Below are 20,789 nucleotides of genomic sequence, written 5' to 3' on the forward strand. Positions count from 1 at the left end.
ATTTGCAGGGAGTTCCAGCAGGTTTCTTTGGTTTCTCATTTCCTCTTGCTATTTCTGCTCTCATCTGTTTTGCAAATGGCCACCATAACGTTAAGCTTATCTAATGGCCAGGCCTCCAGCTGGAAGAATGCCAGCAGAGTTCTGAAAATCAGTCATCTGAAAGCATTCAGAGGAGATGGCCATCACCTTCTCCCTGAACCTCAAACATAAAACTTCCCTGATAAGCACATACTCCAATGCCATGAAAAGCAAGAGGTTAGTCTTAAATTCAGGTATCACTTTAACCAGCTTCCTTGGGTGACACTCAGACACTCTGCTAAATTAATCTCACTCTACAAATAATAAATTCTTTTTTTCAGTGTTTGGAAAAGATACTGGTTGTACATACACACAGTAAAGAGTGAGTGTCCCTATGATGGCTTCACTGTGAACGCAGGTTTCATTCTACAGTTGGTTCTCCTTATTTTTTTAATTGGGATCCTTTTCTCCCTCACCGGCAGGGTGTAGTCCAGGTCCACCTACTCCTGGCTTTTGACATCAGGCATGGCCATGGCAGTTCCTACCACCAGTGAGACTTAGGGGCTTTGTCACAATTCCTGCTGAGAAAAGTGGCAAGGACAGAAGAATTTTCTTTTCCTTGGTAAGGGGAAGTATGCGAAAATGCAAGATTTATTGCAGGTCTTTATGTGCAGACATACACAGAGGACAAAAATCTCATGAATTTTGCTGTTGACCTCAGCGAGTTCTGGATTTTATTCGAAAGGAGGAATTCAGTAGGAGTACTGGGTCTCCAATTTAGAAACTTGAGAAGAAGCCTAAAAAACTGCCCAAGGTCTGCATAAGACACTCTGAGGACACAACATGTAGCAATAAAGATTGATGTAAGAGCTAACAAGCTTAACCTTGCAAAAAGAAAAACAGAAGTTTGTCGTCATAACATTTATTTAGTTAAGACCTGAGAAGGAAGAGCCAAGAGCAGCTCCTATACATCCTATAGGAGAACCAACTCTGTAGGAATGGGGTCTGCGTGGAAAAATCATCCCTCATTTGGGCTTCTGTTTCCCCAAAGAGAAGGAATTCCGACCTTGTGGGAGATAGAAAAAACAGGCCCAAAGGAGGATACTGCAGTATGAAGACACCTACACAATGAGAGACTATCCTCTGGAGTAACCTTATTTTGGAAAGAGGGCTGAAAAAAGGAAGAGAAAGATCTGCTGGCCGCTGCTACATCTGTCTGAAGGGCTGGTTCAACCAGTGCCAAGAGAGAGACACCTCCCGAGATCCTGCTGGGAAAACAGCATTTCCCAGCTTCTATGGATCCTGCTGTCTCAGCACTGTGGGATCTGTTACTGACCACAGCGGGAAGGCGACTGAGTCAGCCGCTGAGCATCAGTCAAACACTTTCCACTCTGATATACCAGAGGATGCAGGAAGCAGAGAGGCAAGAATGCATGACGAAACTAGAGAAGGTATCATAGTATGCAAGGTAAACGCCTTTCTGAAAAAGAAAAAAAGTCATACACTTAATACTGTTTTATTAGACTACAGCAGTAGCATAGTTTAGCTTATTTATTTTGAGTAAGTAAGAACATATTTATGAGGAAGCTATATTTAAGTGACTTTAGTAAAAAAGTAAGATTAAAACAACAGATATACAGGTATAAACTGGCACAGCTCTAGGGGTGTCAACTGGTGACTTACATGGGCTGTGCGTCTGCCTTGGCACAGTCATTTGTTGATTAAACAAACCTTCTTAAGGCTGAGGAATCTGAACAACCAGCAATGAGGCTCCCTCCAGCTTCTAACTTGCACGATAAGGTCCTGTGCTAGCCTTCCTGTCCTAGGACTAAGACAAACAAACAAAAATAGAATTTCTGGAATCCATTGCATTTCTGAAGGGAATTATTTAAAAATTAGACTGTAAGAGATTATTATCTCAGGCACACCACTTTAGCACAGACTTCCTAGAAGCAAAGCAAGTTTGGGGAAAACCTCTCAAACAATCCCTCTTACTGTAAGACACCTGTTCTCCTTAAAACACTTTTTTTTAGTGGAAGTCACCCCAGCTGAATTAAATTTGTTTCCCTTGGGCCTGCATTTTCTTTAGCCAACACAACAGCTGCACCATGTGGAGATGAGCCACAAGAAGTGTAACAACACATGTTTGTGATTGCTGTATCAGCTTTGGCAGATTTAAGTGCAGAGGTCTCTAACTGCCTTCTATTAGAGAGCCAGCTTTACAATATATACAACATCTTGCAAAGTAGTAGCAATAATATATATAGTTTTATGTATTTCTTGTACATGCTGGTACAGTAAAACCAGAAAGGAACTGACTATTACTTATAGCTATAAATATTGTATTAAGCACAAACATTTTCTTCTGCATGTAAAAGCAGGAACAGAACAGGAGGATGGGTTAACTACAATAAAATCCCCTGGGACCCTTGTGCTAGCTGTTATCCAGTCCTGCAGAGACATTCAACCGTTCAGAGTGTGCAGTAACCCTGTTATTTCAAAGCTGCAGTAAATTTAATCTCTCCAAGAAATTGCTGAATTCCTGGAAAATAATGCATAATCTTGGTTCAGTGTGCTTCCCCCCCCCCTCATTTCAAGAACAGGTGCTAAAAACTGGTCTTGTGGAGCCTAATTCAATATACTTTAGAACACAGTTTTAAAGTCTGCCTTTGAGGCATTTAATTAAGAGCTGTTGAGTATCCCACACCCGTCAAAATGAGGCACTTGTTTTTGAAAGACCATTTTGAAAGGTCAAGATAAATGCCAATAATACAGCATAGAATCAAGGATTTGTGTTTACAATGTGTTGTTCCTGTTACTTTATGTATAACTAGTGCTATATATATTTGTGGATATTCTAACACAGTTGCGTGACTTTAATCTTTCTACACATTTTCTCACTTAAAATTGCTATACCATTGCATATTGTATAATATGCAATGCATATTATACACTGATATTGTAATGCATTATACATTAATATGCAATGCATATTATACAACCTTGCATAAGTGTCCCTGTGACTCTGAACAGCAAATTTTCCCACTGTCTAAAATTTCAGATGCTTAGTATTTATTCCATGATAAGGGGACCACTTCTACACTGTTTATCTTCTCTGACTGTGTTGTTTCTAATCAAATGAACCTATGACATACTATTAAGAGGTTATGTCAAATAAATGGTAGTGTCTAATGTGATCTGCCTCCAATTTTGACCTTTCCTCCGTCCTCCTGGGAGATGAATCGGGCCAAGGATGGAAACACCAGTCAAGCAAAAATCTGCATTTATATTCACACTCCCATGAGCAAATTAGACAGGACTCTTCTTTGAGAACTGATCCCCAAAGTAGTATATCTGAAAGAAAGACTCTGTTGATGTTAACAGATTCTGGATCAGGTTGTAGAGACATTCTGCCTAGTTTGAACTGCATAGAGCAGGGATTTACTACCTATTAATCTTACTGAAGGAGAGATACAGTATGTATTAAAGCATGTAGTTTGGCTTTTTTCTTCAGTTTCAGTTTTTCATTGTTTTACCTAGTATTCAAATTAGCACATTCATTTTAAAATTAGCTTTAAGGAATTTAAACTGCATATCGTTAATCCGGTAAGAGCAGCTTAATACCACCAGTGTAACAAATTAGATCATGGAACTACAGAAGAGCTCAAGGATGAAGCAATAAAAGTTGTGTACTGGCCAGTTCAAGGTTACACAAAAACATTAAGCTCTCTCTTGTTTAGAAGACATTGAAATGTGATATATGAACACAAAAGAAGTAATGTCTTTAAATCTTAAAACGATTAGCAGTTTTACTCTGTAGGGATCTATGGGAGGAGGTGGACTCCACCCTGAGGAAGATAAAAGACCTCAGTTTTCTCAACTGGAAGGAGTGATTCATTTTAGGTGGAAGTGGTATGCATGTGATATTCCTCATGTGGTAAATTAACTGTTTCCATTAAGAAAGCTCCTAGCATATGGAATTGCTCTATTTTCCTCTGCTCTGCAGAGAAAATTATACCACCAAAACATTTTCTTTTTGCTAAAGCCAGCCTAGGTAAAAATGGGCACTGTTGATGGCTGTTGATAAATTCCTTTTTGCTATTAAAGAAGTACATTAATCTTCAATTGGTTTTCTCCTTGCAACTAAGAAAATTCATTTTTAGTGAAAGAATAGTGGAAAAAGCTTAGGTCTCAAATTTAATGGGGTTCATAAGCTCTCTAGACAGTAACTTGCTTTATGTTCTCCTGTGTTTTTATAGCCTGACCTATGTACACTCAGTCACTTCAAAGTTTTGTTTTCAGCAGAAAGTTTCCTTGCTTGGTAGTGACAGTAGTTTAAGTACTCATCCTGGGTAGTGGTGAGGATGCCATAAAACTCTCCCCTATTGAACCAAACTGAACCTGATTAGTGGAGGCTCAAATCAGTGCATCGTATAAAGCCAGTTCCGTGAAACTTTATTATTTGCTGCTTTGCTGTTTCTTTAGTACACGGGCTGCTGTGGGGAAGGCTTCCCACTGCTCTTAAGAGCAGAATGAGAATATAAGTGCAAATCTTAATCTTTTTCTTGTTTTGAATATATTTCTACTTTCCACAGGATCTTATCCTGTAATCAGACCCATTACTTCACAGTCAGTCATGAAATGGCTGTTATGCCACTGAACTTTTTTTGTGAAGTTTTAAGACTAGAATTGTATTTAGGTCTTTTTTTTTTTAAGTGTGACTGTACATGTTATACGAGTAGCTTATTTGGACTTGAATTATGATCTTCTGGCATGTTTTGATTGGGAAAGGTTGGAAAAAAGTAGGAAACTGAAATTTTGTGGTTTCTGGATTTTAAAGCATTTACAATGAGTGATTCTTCCACGTACAAAACACTTGCTTTGTTATAGCTATGAAGCAAGCTGGAGATGTGCTTCAGAAATAAATAGAAAGGGTTTTATTAAAAGAAAAAAAGCCCTATAACTGAGTAAGCTGTAAGCACTTCATGGCATTGCTTTTGTAGTGCTCAATATTCATGATGCGCTTTCCAGTTGCATTGGGTTCTCCTCCTTTGTCATTTGTTATTCTGTACCTGTGCTTCCCACCTTTTTACACTTCTCTTCGAGCGCTTCTGTGAAAGGCCCACAAGGGCAAGGAAACTTCCCTTCTTTAAAGCTGAAAGAATGGGTCTTGTTAGCCTCTTGAAAACATTGTCCCTAAAAAATAAAAAAAAAATCCTAATCTTCCCTAAACATTTGTGTCAGGTATTCCTCAAACTCTCAGCTCAGGAGGTAAAGGAAGATGGGAGAAAATGCAGCCTTCATGGTGGTGGAAGCCTTGGGCATAAAGCTGTGTGTATTCAGGCAGCTGAAGTTAATTTCGTGTAGTACTTGCTTCATCAAGTAACAATGATTCAATCATTCTTTAGTTATTGATACTAGTTTCCATTCCTAATGCAGGCATCAAGCCTTGCTAGTTAAATGTTATTTATTTATTCTCCAGGGTGTGAGCACACCTCTTCGCAGACTGGTGAACAGATGGTTGCCCCCAGAAAGAGGGGGAATATTTTTGTGTAGAAGGGAATCCAGAGTAACCCTGAGTATTACCACAACAACAGTAATTGTTTTACAAACCAAAATGAAATTTTTCTTCAAGTTGATGGTAATCTGTAGATCCCACGAGCACAATCAATGCAGCTGTAGTACAGACTGGAATATCTTCTGTGGTTCACTGTAAATAGCAACTCCGTATCCATGGTTTATTTTTACCATAGTGTGCTATAATAGGAAAAATAGCAAATGGTAAGTCTATATATAGCCTGTTACTAAGACTGTGACCTAAATGGTTAGTCAACAGAAAAATCCTATCCTAATCAACAAATATCTTTGGGTCTAGTAATAATATTTTGGATACCAAAATGATGTACTACGTAGTGAGAGGAATTGCAGCAGTGCAGGTAATATTTTACTATTGCAGGTTTTTACTGCTCTTTTTAATGTCAAGTAGGAATTTTGTGAATCGCGCTGATTTTAATAGAGTGGATATGGATGGCAGAATGTGTACCTATATTTCCTGACTACTTATTTTCTGCATCTTTCTTTTGCTGGACCAGCAAAAAGTCAATTTCCTTTTATGTGACATTTATTAACCATTAAGTTGTGAATAGTTCAGGAAAAGAAATAAAAACCAATTGTTCTTTATTCCTAAGCTTGATTAAAAACTCACTTTAAAAAAATCTAAATTTTAGTCCGAACTTGAGAATATGCTGTTCTTTTATATTTTATTTATAACTATTTTATGACTGACAGGGTTATGAAAGTATGTAACAAATTCTTAGATAAGCCTTCAAGGTTACTTCATGTTAGACATGATAGGTAGGAAAAAATACAGGCAGAAGTCAGTTTTTCTTATCTTCTGTATAAACAAGCTGGTATTTCATTCAAGGCCTTTTCCTTAACTTTCAGCATACCAGATTGCTATCAGGCAGTCACAGGGAGAGCCATGCAAACATGTTGTTGTTGACTATTTGTCTGCTGAATTTATTAATTGGTTTCTAAGGAAATCAGGCTCCTGCATTCATTCTGTCTTTGTGCTTGCCTGATGTTCCTTCCCTTTCTCCCCTTCACAATTGTTTGTGACTCAGCTGGCCCATATTCATCATGTTTGTTGAAAAGCTGGAGGTCTGTAAAGATAGTAAGTTCCTATTTTTACAAAACTCGTAGGTGATGGGTAGAGGAGGGAATGCCCTGTTTGTGGGGCTGTCCACCCCATGACAAGGGAAAAGCAAGGAAACTCTGTCCTGAGCTGCTGGGTTTGGGACCATGCTGCAGACTGACCTGCAGCCTTCTCCTGAGAGCTAAACACCAGGTTGTGATGCAGACACAGGATACTCGTAACTCTGTGGGGTAACGCCAGGGTGGGCCAAAGCACGGTGAGGTATCAGTGATGTGGAGGGGTTGTACGGAGCACAGAGCAGGGGGCATGCTTGGGGGTCTATGTGGGCAGTAAGGATATTGCGGGTTTTGGCATGCCGAGGGGGTGAATGGAGCTACTGTGGAATGATACAGGGGACACTGAGGGAGAGAGCACTGAGGACCCTGTGAAAGAGCTGGGGGGCTACCATGGTGAAAGGGTAGAAAGCACATGGGGAAAAGAGCTAGGCTGTGAAAAGCACCACGGACGTGATGAAGGACTAGGGGTATTTTGTTTGCAGAGCATAAGGTGTTTGTGACGTGTCTCTCTTGGAATATATGTACTATTAATTCTGCTGTTTTCTAGTAGTGCCATGTATAAGTTACAATGCATGTTGTTTAAATGAGCCTGATCGAATACCTTCTGAAGTAAATGTTGCTTTTATTTGCTACCAAAGGAACTAGATAAGGTCCCTACTATAACATACATAATTTATTTGCATGATGTTTATGAATGACTTTGAAGTATATATTTGGAATTTAAATCTTACCATTTGTAGTACCTGTTAGAAACTGACATGAGCTTCTCAAGTAATTTTTATCCTTCTCAGGTTTATCATGAATTATGTGCAACTGAGGCAGGGTTGATACCTTGGAACTTTTTGGTTCATATATTTAGGGGCTTGGGGACTGTCTTAGTTTGTGGTTATACAGCACCTAGTACTTGTCCATGCCATCATGATTCCTGATTCCATTGCAGTATAAGTAATTATAATATAAATTATTTTATCTGTTTATAAAACTACATTATAATATAAAATAATTATAGTACTCAAAAACTAAGTATAGTCTTCATCCACCCTTTGGTCTAAGGAATTATATTTGATGTTGATGCCAGTTCTGCAGAGAAGGGAGTCCTAATGCATGCTGATAAATTGGTGAAGTGGGTGAAATACTTTAGAAGAAAAAGAGTAATTCAGTTAGTTTTCTCCAATATTTTTAAGATTGGGCTACATTAAACCTTTTCTTACTCACCTGCCTTCTTAGTGGCGTTATATAGTTCCACTGTTGGAAGAAATCATGGGAATACCCATGTAGATTGTCGGCAACTTCCTCATCTCCATGTTGTCTAGACACATAGTATATTCATGACTCCAGAACATCTAGGCTTCCCTTGACTGGAAAGCCTTAATGAGGTAGTAGAACAGAGGGAGTCTGTTTTCCCTTTCAAAGTTCCTTCTTTGCTGGTGGCTTGGTATAGTATTGTAATGAATACCAAATCAGTGTTATATTTCACAGCATGGTTCCCAAATTCATGTTGCAGGGGAAAGGTGAGATGGTGGTGTTTATTCCAATATCATTGACTAAAAATAGCATTTGAAATTGTAAGAGGTGAATAAAGTGATCTTGAAAAAATACTATGGTATATATGTTATCTTCTTAATGATATTTTATTTTCAGCATAAATGTGCTTAGGAAGCATTCTGTCAGTTGAATAAGGCACAACTGAAACTTCTGTGAGAAAGGCATGGAATTGATCAGTATTTTTTGGCACTGTCTGCCTTGTGAAGTTATAAAGCCATGTTACGTAACTTTTTCTGTTTCAGGCATCTTGGGGTTTTTCACGCTTTTCTTTCTTCAGTGGCATAGATGGAGGACACTCCTGTGCCCTTCTTCCTCAATTATCAGGTAGTCAGGGTATTTTCTGGGAGTGGGGATTGTGGTATTAAATCATTTTGAACAAAGAGAGCAAATACCTAAATTTGCTATTCTTGGATAAACTTTCTTTAGACTTGTTCTCGTCAACTGTTATTAAAGGGGGAGGGAAGAGTAGCAGATTAGGCTGTTTAGCCTAACTTCTTTCCAGAGAAATACATGTGTGAATGGGGAGAGGGAGCACTTCTTGGCTCCCCTTCTTTGTCTTGCTGTTACAACTATAATATAGCATCTGTATTTTTTCTAAGACTCATTTTCCTTGCTTGAATGTATAGTTTATTACAGCTTTGGCTTGAGAGGGGGAGCTGGATAAAACCTGCCTCCTCTGAAATAACCTGAACAAAGTATTGCCTTAAAGATTTGTGTTAAAGGATGCGGAGACAGCCTCTGCATTCCAGGAGTATCACAGCCAAATGGGCTACCCTTCATTAGGTGAAATTGGTGAAATGTAAGTAATAATTGGTCAGTGGGTATAATCAAATACTTTGTAAAACAAAGTTGGACACTAGCCACGTGGCATCTTTTACCTGCCTGACCTCACTTGTCCCAGAACTGGGAGACGGGAAGTCTTGCAGGGTTCCTCCCCACCACTTTCTGATGCACTCATACTGCACTGCATCTGAGGCATCCGCTGGCTCCTTCTCCTGGGTGGTTTTTTTTGGCATCTCCTACAAACAGTTGTCTATGGTATGGACACATCTGGCAGTACTGCTGGTGAGCCACTCTGGCTTGTGGGATGATACTTGGAAGAGTTCTGCGTTAATCTGTTGTGCAAAGGAAGATGTTCTATTGCAGTTTTTCCGTGACTCAGAAAGACAAAGAAACCTAAAAGGTCATATGGTGGTGTGTGATTTGTTTTATGGGTTCATTCAATATTGCCATTGTGCATTTAGCCTGACCACAGTGAGTCAACTGGATTGAACTGACTCAGCCAAAGTAGAGGACTTGCACAACAGTAGGACTTCAGTCATTCAAAATTCCCTTGCTAATGCACATCAAAGAGATGAAATTAGTTATGGAGTGCAGATTTTTTTTGGGGGGGAGTGCTGTTGTACATATAAAATCAGTTTAAAGTGGAACTTGGGCATCCCAGTATTTTTATGGATCTTGCCTAAGTGTTTTACTACCTTGAACTTCCATTGGTTACGCAAATAAACCTACTTTCAGGAAAGGATACAGAAATTGGCTTGAACATTTAAGCTTTTCTTGGATTGACTTGGCTGGATCTACTTGGATGCTTTGTCAGTTAGTATCATAAATTGCTTCATAAACAGCAGAAAGTCAGAAGTTGTAAGGTGGAGAAATTGCAGGTAACTGTCACATGGTACTTGGTGGCCCAAAATCTGCTGCTTGAATAATTACGTGACAGCTTCCTATGGCTTTGCAGGGTAACTTGTATGCTTTGGCATTAAAAAGTCAAGTGCCAAGGGCCAGCGTTTTTCACCTCAAAGCTGTACTGTGTCACCTGAGCCAGCTGTGGAGAGCAGCTCCCCCGTCCTGCCATGACTAACTTCAGACTTCCTCTCTGCTGTGCTCTGGAGCCAGTTGTCCGTGAAGAGATTTAACTTTTCAAGGAGGGGCTGGATGCAGCTCAGCACCAAGCGCGGCTGTCCCTTGGCCGGTGCAGACAGGCGGATGAAAGGCCGCCCGGCAGCGTTGCCCCGAAGCGACGGGGCCCAGGGGTGGCAGCGGGGGAAGAGCCGCCCTCAGCCTCAGCCTCCGCCTCAGGCCGCGGCTCTGCCCCAGGCCTGCCCTTGCCCGAAGGCCCAGCTCCAAGAGTCGGGGGATGAGGTGAGCGTGTGGGGGAGGGACGGCTGTCCTTCTCCCCGGCGGCACCTCAGGGCCCCGGGTCTCTGTTTCTTCGCCGCCTGGTTTGCCACGCCCGGCCAGGCCCCTCCGGGTGTCCCTCCCGCAGGAACGGGTAGGGCAGGTTCCTCGGGAGGACTACACCTCCCGGCGTGCCCCGCGGGCCACAGCCACATGGAGCATGCCGGGAGCGCGGCGCCTCGGCCCCGGCGGCACCGCCGCCTCCATGTTCTTCCCCTCCCGCCGGCGCGACACCGCCCGCTCTTCCCGTGGTGGGGTGGGGCCTCGTCCCTCCTGCCGCTCTGAGCGACTTCCGTGCCGCCCAATCAGTACTTGCGATGGCGTGGGTTGTAACCACTGAGAGGCGCGAGGGGGCGGGCCTCCGCCGGCAGCCGGGTAGGTAGCGGTAGTGGCGGTTGCCTGAGAGAGGCTGGGAGCGGCGGCGGCCGAGGGAGGGCGCGAGCCCCGTTTAAAGGGCCAGCGAGCTCGCACGAAAGTTGTGAGGAGTTTAGCGGCTACCGGCTCGGTGGTGCCTAGGGGCTCGGCCGGGAGCCCCCCTCCGGACGGCGGGGCCGGGGGGCCAGCAGCGGCATGGAGCAGGCAGCGCCCAAGAGGTAACGACTCTCCCTGGCGGCCCCTTCCCCTCCCGGAAGCGAGCGGGGCGGCACGACCGGGGTGAGGCCTTCGGCCGGGGGGGAGCGGCCGGGCGAGCGCGCCCGGCCGCTCCCCCCCGGCCCCCCGCCGGCCTCGGGAGGCTCCGGTCCTGGGCTCTGTGAGGGGGGCGGCGGGATAGCGACGGGGGCTGAGACCTGCCTGGGGGCCGGAGGGGTTGTGTTGCGTTGATGAAGGTCTTCTGGGGGGGGGGGGGGGGTGGTGTCCCCGAAATAACCGTCCTGGATAAACCTCCAGGTGGAGGCAAACCCTTAGGGGCTGGTTGAGTTACAAGAGGAACGCTTTAATGTGAAATGAGGGAAACCTCATCGCCGAGAAGAGTCCTTTGCGGCCTGGGGGTCTGTGCCCTTTATGGTTCAGGTCTATGGAAGAAACCGGCGTAAGTAGTTGTTCTTATCTTTCCACACTGGAACGTGCCCTTGTGTCCTGCTGGTGGAGAGATGCTTGTGGGGGTGGGCGTTGCATAGTTGCAATTGCAAAGCAAGGAGTGGGAAGAGGCAAAAATCAAGAGTATTCCGGCAGTGTATGTATTTTCTGAAATATATAGGCTATCTGGTCGTATTAATTACTACGTGGGTTGGGGTTTTTTTGAGCATTTATCATTTGACTTCTTTTTGTGTGCATGTGTAACGATGTGAAACCATGAGTTTTTGCTTGAAATGTGACACTGTTGTCTTAGTTCACAAAATAATTTTGCTTTAATCACATTTAATCGTATTAAACTTAATTGTCTATTTAAATTGCAACAGTCCTTTCTTGGATGTAGTTATATACTACGTAGAATGTAGTTGTGTGGTACACAGAATGTAGTTACACAGTTTACATATATACTTACTGTCTTAGAACTCCAAGTATTTTACTCTTGCTTCCTGTTAATTTAATGAAAAAACTAGGGACTACACAATATAAATTGGTGGTAGAAGATAACAAATCAACTTTTACATTCTACTTTAAAACATTTACGTTTTACATTTAAAACCTTTAAAATTCTTTAAAACAGCTTCCTGCAGGATGACAGGACTTGAAGAATGCAGTCTTGAACTTCTACTGTTTTCCCTCCAATAATACATCAAGTAACAGTATCTACTACTTGAAAACTTTGACCAAGAATCGATTAGTAGTTGTTATGCAGAGTGTTTTTAGCAGGCAATGGGAGGAGGAGGGACAGGCCTATGCTGTAGTTTCAGGCTGGCAGTGCTGCATGTCTCAAATAAAGGAAGTAGGACAGGCACCAGCGAGGGTTTAAGAGAAGAAATGGGAATGTCTGAGGAGTAATCAATGTTACCACCACCAGTGCAAAGCTTGGGATCTGGTGATATCAAAGGATTGAAAATAAAACTTGAAGTTAGCATAATCTACAAGATTTTTTTTTTTTTTTTGAAAGATCTGGGATTTGTTCTAACTTTTATTACCAAGCTGGAAGTGTGTGTCTGGCCTAATTGAAAGTGAGGAGCTGTTTATATCCTTAGATTCAGTCAGGAGGAATTAGAAAGCTAATGAGAGAACTTCTAAACTCTCTGGCACGTTTTTATACTTTTCATGTTTTTTGAAGCTTATTTCTGGAAATTTGAATGTGATGAGAACTAATGGATTTGTTTCTTTAGTGGGAGGGAAGATATTAACTCAGGTTTTCATAAGATATTAACTCAGGTTTTTCATAAATGTGCATATATATACACCATTTATCCATTGTTTTTTTTTTTTTACAGTTTTCTGATTGTTTGGCATTCCCAACTATTTTGCTAGGCCAGCCCCTCTTTCTGCAAGTCTAGAAGGAGTACAGATTATTTTTTGTGGGCTGAATTTTTTGATGCCTGCCTTGGATGCAGTAGTGGCTTGGGATGGACATGCCATGTTTACTTGGCAAAATAGATGTGAGCACTAGACTTCTTTACTTTGGTGCTTGCTGTCCACAGGAGCAGCTACTGACAGGGATCTGTTGCCATGATATATCTGTAGTGCAAGACATTCATCTAGAGGTAGCAAGAATTTCATATGAACACTTCCAAGCTGCATGGATGTCCTAGAATCCCAGTGTTCTCTCACAGGTGTAGGGCACTTTTATTCCTCATTTCCCAGTAAAGGAACATACAACACGGTTGTGTGTTGTGTAAATCTTTAAAACAGCCCTTTAGAAAGTAGCAGTGATGATGCCCAAGTGACGGGCTAGGCCACTGTGGCTTTTAAATGGGGATGCTGTCAAAATCGCCAGCTTTTCTTGTTTGACCAATGTACTGCAACAGTAACAGAAGACTTCTACAGAGGAGTCCTTTTCAGAATAGTTTTGTTTACTTTTTAAAATAATTTAGAGTAGGTGTTCTGATTTTATACTGAACAATTTGTATAGTAGTTGGTACAGTGTTTTCTTGCATCTGAATTTCTAACTGTATTTCAGATGTGCTTTATACTTCTTTCCTTCACTAAAAAGGACATTCACTCTTGAAATAGTCAGTTACAAAATTTGCCTGAGTCTTGTAATTTTCCCCTGTTATTATTGTTGTATTTTTTCTGTATATATTGGCATACTCAGGTATGAGGAGATAGATTGTGTACAAGTGAAAAGGAAAGTAGCTAGATATGCATTTCTGTCAAAAACATAGTTTTTAATCTTGTCCATATCCTGCACGCTGCTGCCAAATAAAAGGCCTCTTAACAAGCATGGAGCTTGTTAATTAATGTTTTCCAGTCCTTTCTTTAAACTCGGGCAGTTTAATTTTCACTGAAATTTAAGTTTTGTGGGAAGGGAAAAACTTGTTTTTAAAATATGAACTGTCTGTGAAAAATTCGCTGGTTTTAATTTTTTTGTCAGTGGGCATGTAAGGTCATATGGATGACAATTGTCAAGTTCCTCCTGAAAATGATGGGACAAAAGTGTAAGTTCCCTTGGGTTTTATTGGTAGAAAACTAAATGTAAGTACACAATACAACAATGTAAGCTGTCTTAAACTTGCTTCTACTTGTGTGAACGGTGTAAAGCAGTGTAAATGTCTCAAGGCTTTCACATGCCACCTCTATTTCTGATGACTGCAGTGATTTCTCTTACTAGCTTCTCTTTTAATATTTCAGTATAATTGATCCCAGCCATTCTTTTTAAATGTTTCAATGTGCTAGTTCTTCTGCAAAATAAACCGCATATATTCATGTTTCATGGAGCAGCTGTCCAGTTTTCCATAACTCATGATAGTAATTGAAGGAGTTCTATTCTTTAGTCCTGCTTTATTTTTCTTTGTTAGCTTTCAGGTTTTTTTTTATGCCTACCTCTGTAGCGCATCACCAATTTACTTTGTAAAGTCCACACATAATGACCTTAGGACACTAAACTCATAGTTTGTTTTTTCATGTTGGGGGGAAAAACACGTATCTCTTGCTCTTTCAGGTCTAAATTCAGATTTTTCTGATCTTTATGCTAGGATTGGTAGTCTTGGGTGCCTCTCATTGTTTCTAAATTTTTCTGCATTTGGTTATGTGGAGTTTTGCTGATGTACTCAATAACACGTAAGATTCTGGTTATGCTAAGTATGAATGTTTTCTCACATCAACTGGATTTATTGTGCTGGTTTTGGCTGGGATAGAGTTAATTTTCTTCATAGTAGCTAGTATGGGGCTATGTTTTGGATTTGTGCTGGAAACAGTGTTGATAATACAGGGATGTTTTAGTTGCTGCTGAGCAGTGCTTACACAGAGTCAAGGCCTTTTCTGCTCCTCACACCACCCCACCAGTGAGTAGGCTGGGGGTGCACAAGAAGTTGGGAGGGGACGCAGCTGGGACAGCTGACACCCAAACTGGCCAAAGGGATATCCCATACCATGTGACATCGTGCTCAGCATATAAAGCTGGGGGAAGAAGGAGGAAGGGGGGACGTTTGGAGTGATGGCGTTTGCCTTCCCAAGTAACCGTTATGCGTGATGGAGCCCTGCTTTCCTGGAGATGGCTGAACACCTGCCTGCCGATGGGAAGGAGTGAATGAATTCCTTGTTTTGCTTCACTTGTGCATGCAGCTTTTGCTTTACCTATTAAACTGTCTTTACCTCAACCCATGAGTTTTCTCACTTCTACCCTTCCGATTCTCTCCCCCTTCCCACTGGGAGGGAGTGAGTGAGTGGCTGTGTGGTGCTTAGTTGCTGGCTGGGGTTAAACAATGAGATTTATAAAAGTAAAATTCTTTGCTAGGATGTATTTTTCTTGTTTAAGAGACTAGGTGTTATGCAGAAAGTCAAACCTGCTTGGAACAAGAAAACCCTTTTGACAACTCTTGTTGTCCCAGAATTGTAGTTTAGTTAGTCCTCCTGCTTTCAGGAACAGCTGTCCTGGAAAACTACTGAAATAGCCCATAGTCACTACCTGATGATTTTCTAGAGCAAACAAAAGCAGAATGACTTTCTTCCCAAGTTTTATACTTGTCTTCTACACATCTCCTTTGGACTTTCTCACAGATACATATACACACACACACACACACATATATATATAGATATGGCACTTGCATCTTGTGGCCCGAATAGAACAGTACCTGAATTTACTGATTTATTTGTTCTGTTTTAAATGCATGTGTTATAAAAGTAGAGGACCCATGAGGGAGAGGAATGAGACACCATCTTTCTCTCTGATTGTTATTGAGCCCTTTGTCTCTTCAGTTGTGCCTCCCCCCCACCCCTTTGTATTTCTAGTCATGCCTTAGCAGATAGGTATTTTGCTGGGTGCTCATAGTATTCACTTCCCATATAGAACACTTTAATGCTTTTAAAAAAGCAGTGATCATTCTGAAATGGTTGGCTCTATATGTCTTATCTTGCATGTTTTCAGAGTGTGGATAGTAGGACACACACACACACACACACACACACAAACAACTCGTGATTAAGAAGCTGATTCTGAAGTCTTAGGTGTGTTCCTCTGTACCAAGTTTTAGTTGCTTGTTTTTAACCAGTATAATAAGATAATATTTCTCGTCTTTTCTTGTATTCTACTTAGTGCTTTACAGCCAGTTACAACAGTTGTCTTCCTCCTCCTTGCTTCTCATGAAGTTTTCACAAACACTTTCTTTATTGCAACCCTTTCAGGGTATATTGCATGCTGTTCTGTAGGTAGAGCTGGGAATTATATTAAACTTCCAGAAATAGAAATGATTAAACAGTCTGAGTCATTAGGATCTTTCTATGGTTCAAAGAGCTGTGGTGTTAATACTGTCACTTGAACACTGGACCTAGCATCTGTACTCTTACAGTATATTTATGAAGGAGTGTGACGTACTTTGAGCAGTGTATTTGGTGATGAAATTCCTGAGGTTGATGTATCTTTCTTCCTCTAAGTAGGTTTATTATTTAGCTGCCTTAGTGTTAAGTATTATTTGGTCTCATAACACGTTTGTCAGAGTTGGATAATGTGAAAATAGTTTTAAAACTACAGAATGCCTATTTCTTTGGTCTCCAGGTTGCCTCTTAAGTACTTCAGATAATCTGTTATTTGACAGTGACATTAGTTTTGATCAGTTTATGGCTGTTTGTGATAGTTTCCCTAGTTCTTCTCAAGCACTCGCAATGCCTTGGCGTTAATGATGCTGCTGGAATCCTTTTGGTATGGATTTTTTTTTTCTTCGCCTTCTCATTTTAGCAGGCATTACTCTTTTGATGAGCAGGTGAAAGTGTTATCTTCTTAGACATCTTTGGTTGAAGTTACTGTATGTTTTCTCTTTTCTTGCAGTTACTAAAAGGTTCAGTCCCTCCACAGCTCTTTGATCAAGTGAGAGACTCAGCTAATGGTCATGCTTTTTATTTTTTGAGTCTCTGCTGGTATCATAAGCATACTGTGCATGCTTTTTGTTGGTGGCAAGCAGAGGATGATTGCAGTAACTTATTCTGTGAACGCTGCCTTTAAGACTGCAGATAACCTGATCAGAGGGGGAAAAAAGAATTTGAAACAAAAGAAGGAAAATGAATGATTTATTTCTTTAATACCTACCTGCAAAATCTTTTTTTTTTCCCCTCTTCTTTTTATTTGTCTCAACTTACACTTGTTCGGTAATGAAATATGTGCTTCCCTGCAAGATTTAAGTTCCATCTTTCTGCTTTCTAGTCCCTAACAAGCAGAGAGAGGGCGAAAAAGAAAGCAGAGTTGTTATGTGTTCCTGTGTTTGATTTGTAGATCACTTTTGCAGACTTTATTTAGCTGCCCTCATTTGAGTTTTCTGCTGTTTTTCTTCGTGTTCGTGAGTTGTGCCTTTCCTTTGCTGTGGAGATTTTTATTCTCCCTTAAACGCACATGCTTTCCAGCTTCCTGCCTGTTCACTGTAGCAAACTGCATGGTCTTTACAGCAGTTCATGCACCTTTCCTTACTGATTGTGGATGCTTTTTGTACTCATATAATTGCTACATCTGTGAAATAGTTCTTTGATATATAAATGTGTACACCCTCCTGCCTCCCTTGCTTTCCTTGTTTAACACCAATCCATATGACCTGTGTGCTTATACAATTACTTTAAATTTTTGTCTTTACTTAGGTGGTTGGCAGTAACAAGTCTCTTCTGACTCAGGAATTCCTTCAGTCATTTCACTGTATTTTTTTATTAGTTCTGTATATCACAGAATTGCATCTCTTAATATGAAGGAGTTTCTTTTGAACACTGTTCTTCGAATGTTAGATTTGACAATCTTTTCTGTCTGTGCCCTCCTCCCTTCCCCTATTTTGTATTCATTTCCAGGAAAGTGTCACAGGATAACATATTTTCCATAAGTTCTCAATGATCTGCTGTGCTTCAAAGTTTCTTTTTTTTCTTCCCTTTTTCCTCCTCCTGCATATGGAATACATTGTCTATATCGAACACTACAGCACCAGCTATTCTTCAGCTCATCTTCTACTTTAATAGTACCCTTGGCTATCATACAGAGTTAACTTGTTATTTCAATCTTGCAGCAAAATTCCCTTTAACTTTTAGGGTGAAGGATTTACATGTTGCAGCCACCCGGCCTCACCGCAATGTGTGTGTGGTTATATTTTCCTGTGCTATGTTCAGTGTCAGCTCCATTGCAAGCTTGCAGCCAAGTTGTGTTCTGAGATCTGCCAGGAGTCTGGGGGGCTGGATGGATGGGAATGCTGGAGACCAGGGAAAGGCTAGGACTGCTTGTAAAGAACAAAGGGTAGTGGTAAGAGTGGATTGAAGGTGCTGGGAGAAATTGTAGGGTGATACTGAGTGATTTGGGACTGTATGACAGAGAACTGGAGGGCAAACTGTGGTGGTGTTATGTACTTGGAGATTTTGTTGCACCTGTCCCTATGTACAATCACAAAGATTCAAAAGGGACTGCCCCAACAGCTCTTAGAGTACTCAACTCTTGGAAGCTCAGTGTTCTGCTACCACCTGTGAGGGTCAAGTGCTATGATATGCTCCCAGAGTCATCTTGACTCTGGGTTCTGCTTTTAACTTGATGTAATTCACTGGCTTATGAGTGGTATAGTTTAGAAAGTGGGTACTTCATGTGAGTGAAGGATTGGTTTATACTTTCTCAGATAACAACATAGCGTACTCTAGGCAGTAATGAGCATGTGTTTGCATGCTGGCTGCTTTTTGACGAAAGGTGAGCTTTACTGTATTCTTTGGCTGTTTCTACTTTAGCAAAGGAAGTGGTTTGGACAGTGAATTGGTTCCATGCTGCTTTGAATTGAGCAAACATCAGTGGGAAAGTGGTAATGACAAAAATTGTTATAACTTTCTACATCTTATATGATCGTTGATTAAAATTTTATTACTGCACTTTAGGCATTTTATTTTCATTGAAATATGTTTTTCTTTATAATCTTTTTTTCTGTCTGCTCACTTGTATGAAAATTTGCTTGAGTTCTGTGTCTGTTCCCCCTCAAACAAACAAATAACTTTTGTCTTTCTTTTAGCAAACTGAAAAAGCTAAGTGAAGATAGTTTAACTAAGCAGCCTGAAGAAGTCTTTGATGTTCTGGAGAAACTTGGTGAAGGGTAAGTTCAGCTATTTATGAGGGGATGGGATCAGAGGGAAACAGTATATAAAGCATGTGTTGGAATATTAAGTTACAGGGAGAGTGACTGTAAATGTCCTAAGGAATGCTTCTCTAGACAAGCTTTACTAAAAAAGCAAATGCATGCATCAGTAGACTTCCATGCTTCCCCAAATATATTTATGCATTTTTTTAATGTCCATTGTTCATTAAGGCAGCAAAGGTGGTTGTGCCTGTACTGGAGTTAGATACACTACATCTTGACAAAGATTCATTCTTCAGAGGCACGTCTTTCCTGAGTTCCTGATAGAACTGAATTTCTTGTAGCCTGAAAAAACCCTCAAACTTCTGCATGAACATATGGCTTCTGTGACTTTTTAAAGTTTCACCATAATGGAAATGAGAAGCAGTTTATCTTGTTTAAAAAAAAAAAAAAAAATGTCCTCTCTTATTTTTAGGTCTTATGGTAGCGTGTTTAAAGCAATACACAAAGAGTCTGGACAAGTTGTAGCAATTAAACAGGTCCCCGTGGAGTCAGATCTTCAAGAAATAATTAAAGAAATCTCTATAATGCAACAGTGTGACAGGTAGGTGTGACAATTCTCCCTTTTTAAGAGTCTATGTGAAACTGTATTTATACTTGGGAATACAGCTGAAACATATGCAGCTGCAAACTTTTTTTTAAGATGGAAAATTAAAGCAGTCTGTGTTGGACAATTTACTTAAAGGAATCACTTTGTGGACCTCCTCCTATCCTTAGCTTGGATTGAAGGAAGTACACATAGTGTACGTAACAGGAACTGTTGAAAGAGTAAGTACTTGCCTCTGCTTAGAATTCTCCACGCTTGCTTCACTTTACTTGCACTGGCAAGCTCGAAGGTTCATATTTCCTGTAAATGTCTTAGGCCTTGTGAATTCCGAGTTAACCCATTTCAGAAGATCGATAAAGATGTTTTTAGCACAAGATTAATGGCTAGCAGTTAACTTCCAAAATAGTAGTCTATTGGTTGCCTGTTTCATGTAGGAACATACTTTTAAAAAAAGTGAACAATCTTCTAATAGGAAGAAGGACTGTTATCCTTGTTCGCAAATGTTATATCTTATGATTGCTAGTATTGTAGGAATGGAAGCCTTTACATCAAGTGTCTGCAAGGATGCAGAAATTACTTTGTGTTTCTTCTCTTCTGTGGAGCTGTCAGTTTTTTATTTGTATATTTTTTGGGAATAATCTTTTAAGGTTTTGGCTGTAACTTCTAAGTCACATGTGCTAGGGTGAGTCTTTATTCAAGTCTGATCAGTGGTACAAGAGTATATTGTTTGCGACTCGAAATGCAAACAGGAAGGCTTTGCACTCTAGTTAGGAGAAACTTTCTTTAAAATATTGATTGCTGTAGTCATTAACTTGGTGAATTCTATTATAGCAAGTGGTCTGTTATTTCTCAATTGTGTTTGTGCTTTTTTGGTGTGTTAATGTTGAAGTTCTGTCTTTAAATGAAAAATTTGCTCTTGTTTCGCAATGAGCAGTACTCATCCCAGATTTAAAGATAATCTTTTTAATGCAGTCTGAATTCATTAAGATTTGTTGCTGAATGTTTTGCTCAGGTGTTACATGGAGCTTGATTGTACTGCTCCAGAGCATCTTGTCTTACGGGGTCATGAAGGAGGAGAGAAGGTTCAAATATTTATCCTTAAATATAGGGATAGAGACCTCAGAGTACAT

The 20,789-nt window shown here is 40.6% G+C and overlaps 1 protein-coding gene across 4 annotated transcripts in view; it reads left to right on the top strand.

Annotated features, from left to right (window-relative positions):
* The first annotated feature begins 10,844 nt into the window (after positions 1-10,844).
* Positions 10,845-20,789, top strand: part of STK3 (serine/threonine kinase 3) — a 151,984-nt gene continuing 142,039 nt past the window's right edge. For 2 of the 4 annotated variants that reach the window (XM_076329350.1, XM_076329349.1), the window contains exons 1-3: positions 11,349-11,482; positions 18,990-19,070; positions 19,528-19,656. In XM_076329350.1, coding sequence (XP_076185465.1) covers positions 11,397-11,482; positions 18,990-19,070; positions 19,528-19,656 — 296 coding nt within the window. In that variant the 5' untranslated portion in view covers positions 11,349-11,396. Of the gene's footprint in view, positions 11,046-11,348; positions 11,483-16,651; positions 16,679-18,989; positions 19,071-19,527; positions 19,657-20,789 lie in introns of those variants that run through there. The other 2 variants (XM_076329351.1, XM_076329352.1) reach the window with 2 other exon arrangements.

This window comes from Aptenodytes patagonicus, chromosome 2, assembly GCF_965638725.1.
Source record: "Aptenodytes patagonicus chromosome 2, bAptPat1.pri.cur, whole genome shotgun sequence".
NCBI lineage: Eukaryota > Metazoa > Chordata > Aves > Sphenisciformes > Spheniscidae > Aptenodytes > Aptenodytes patagonicus.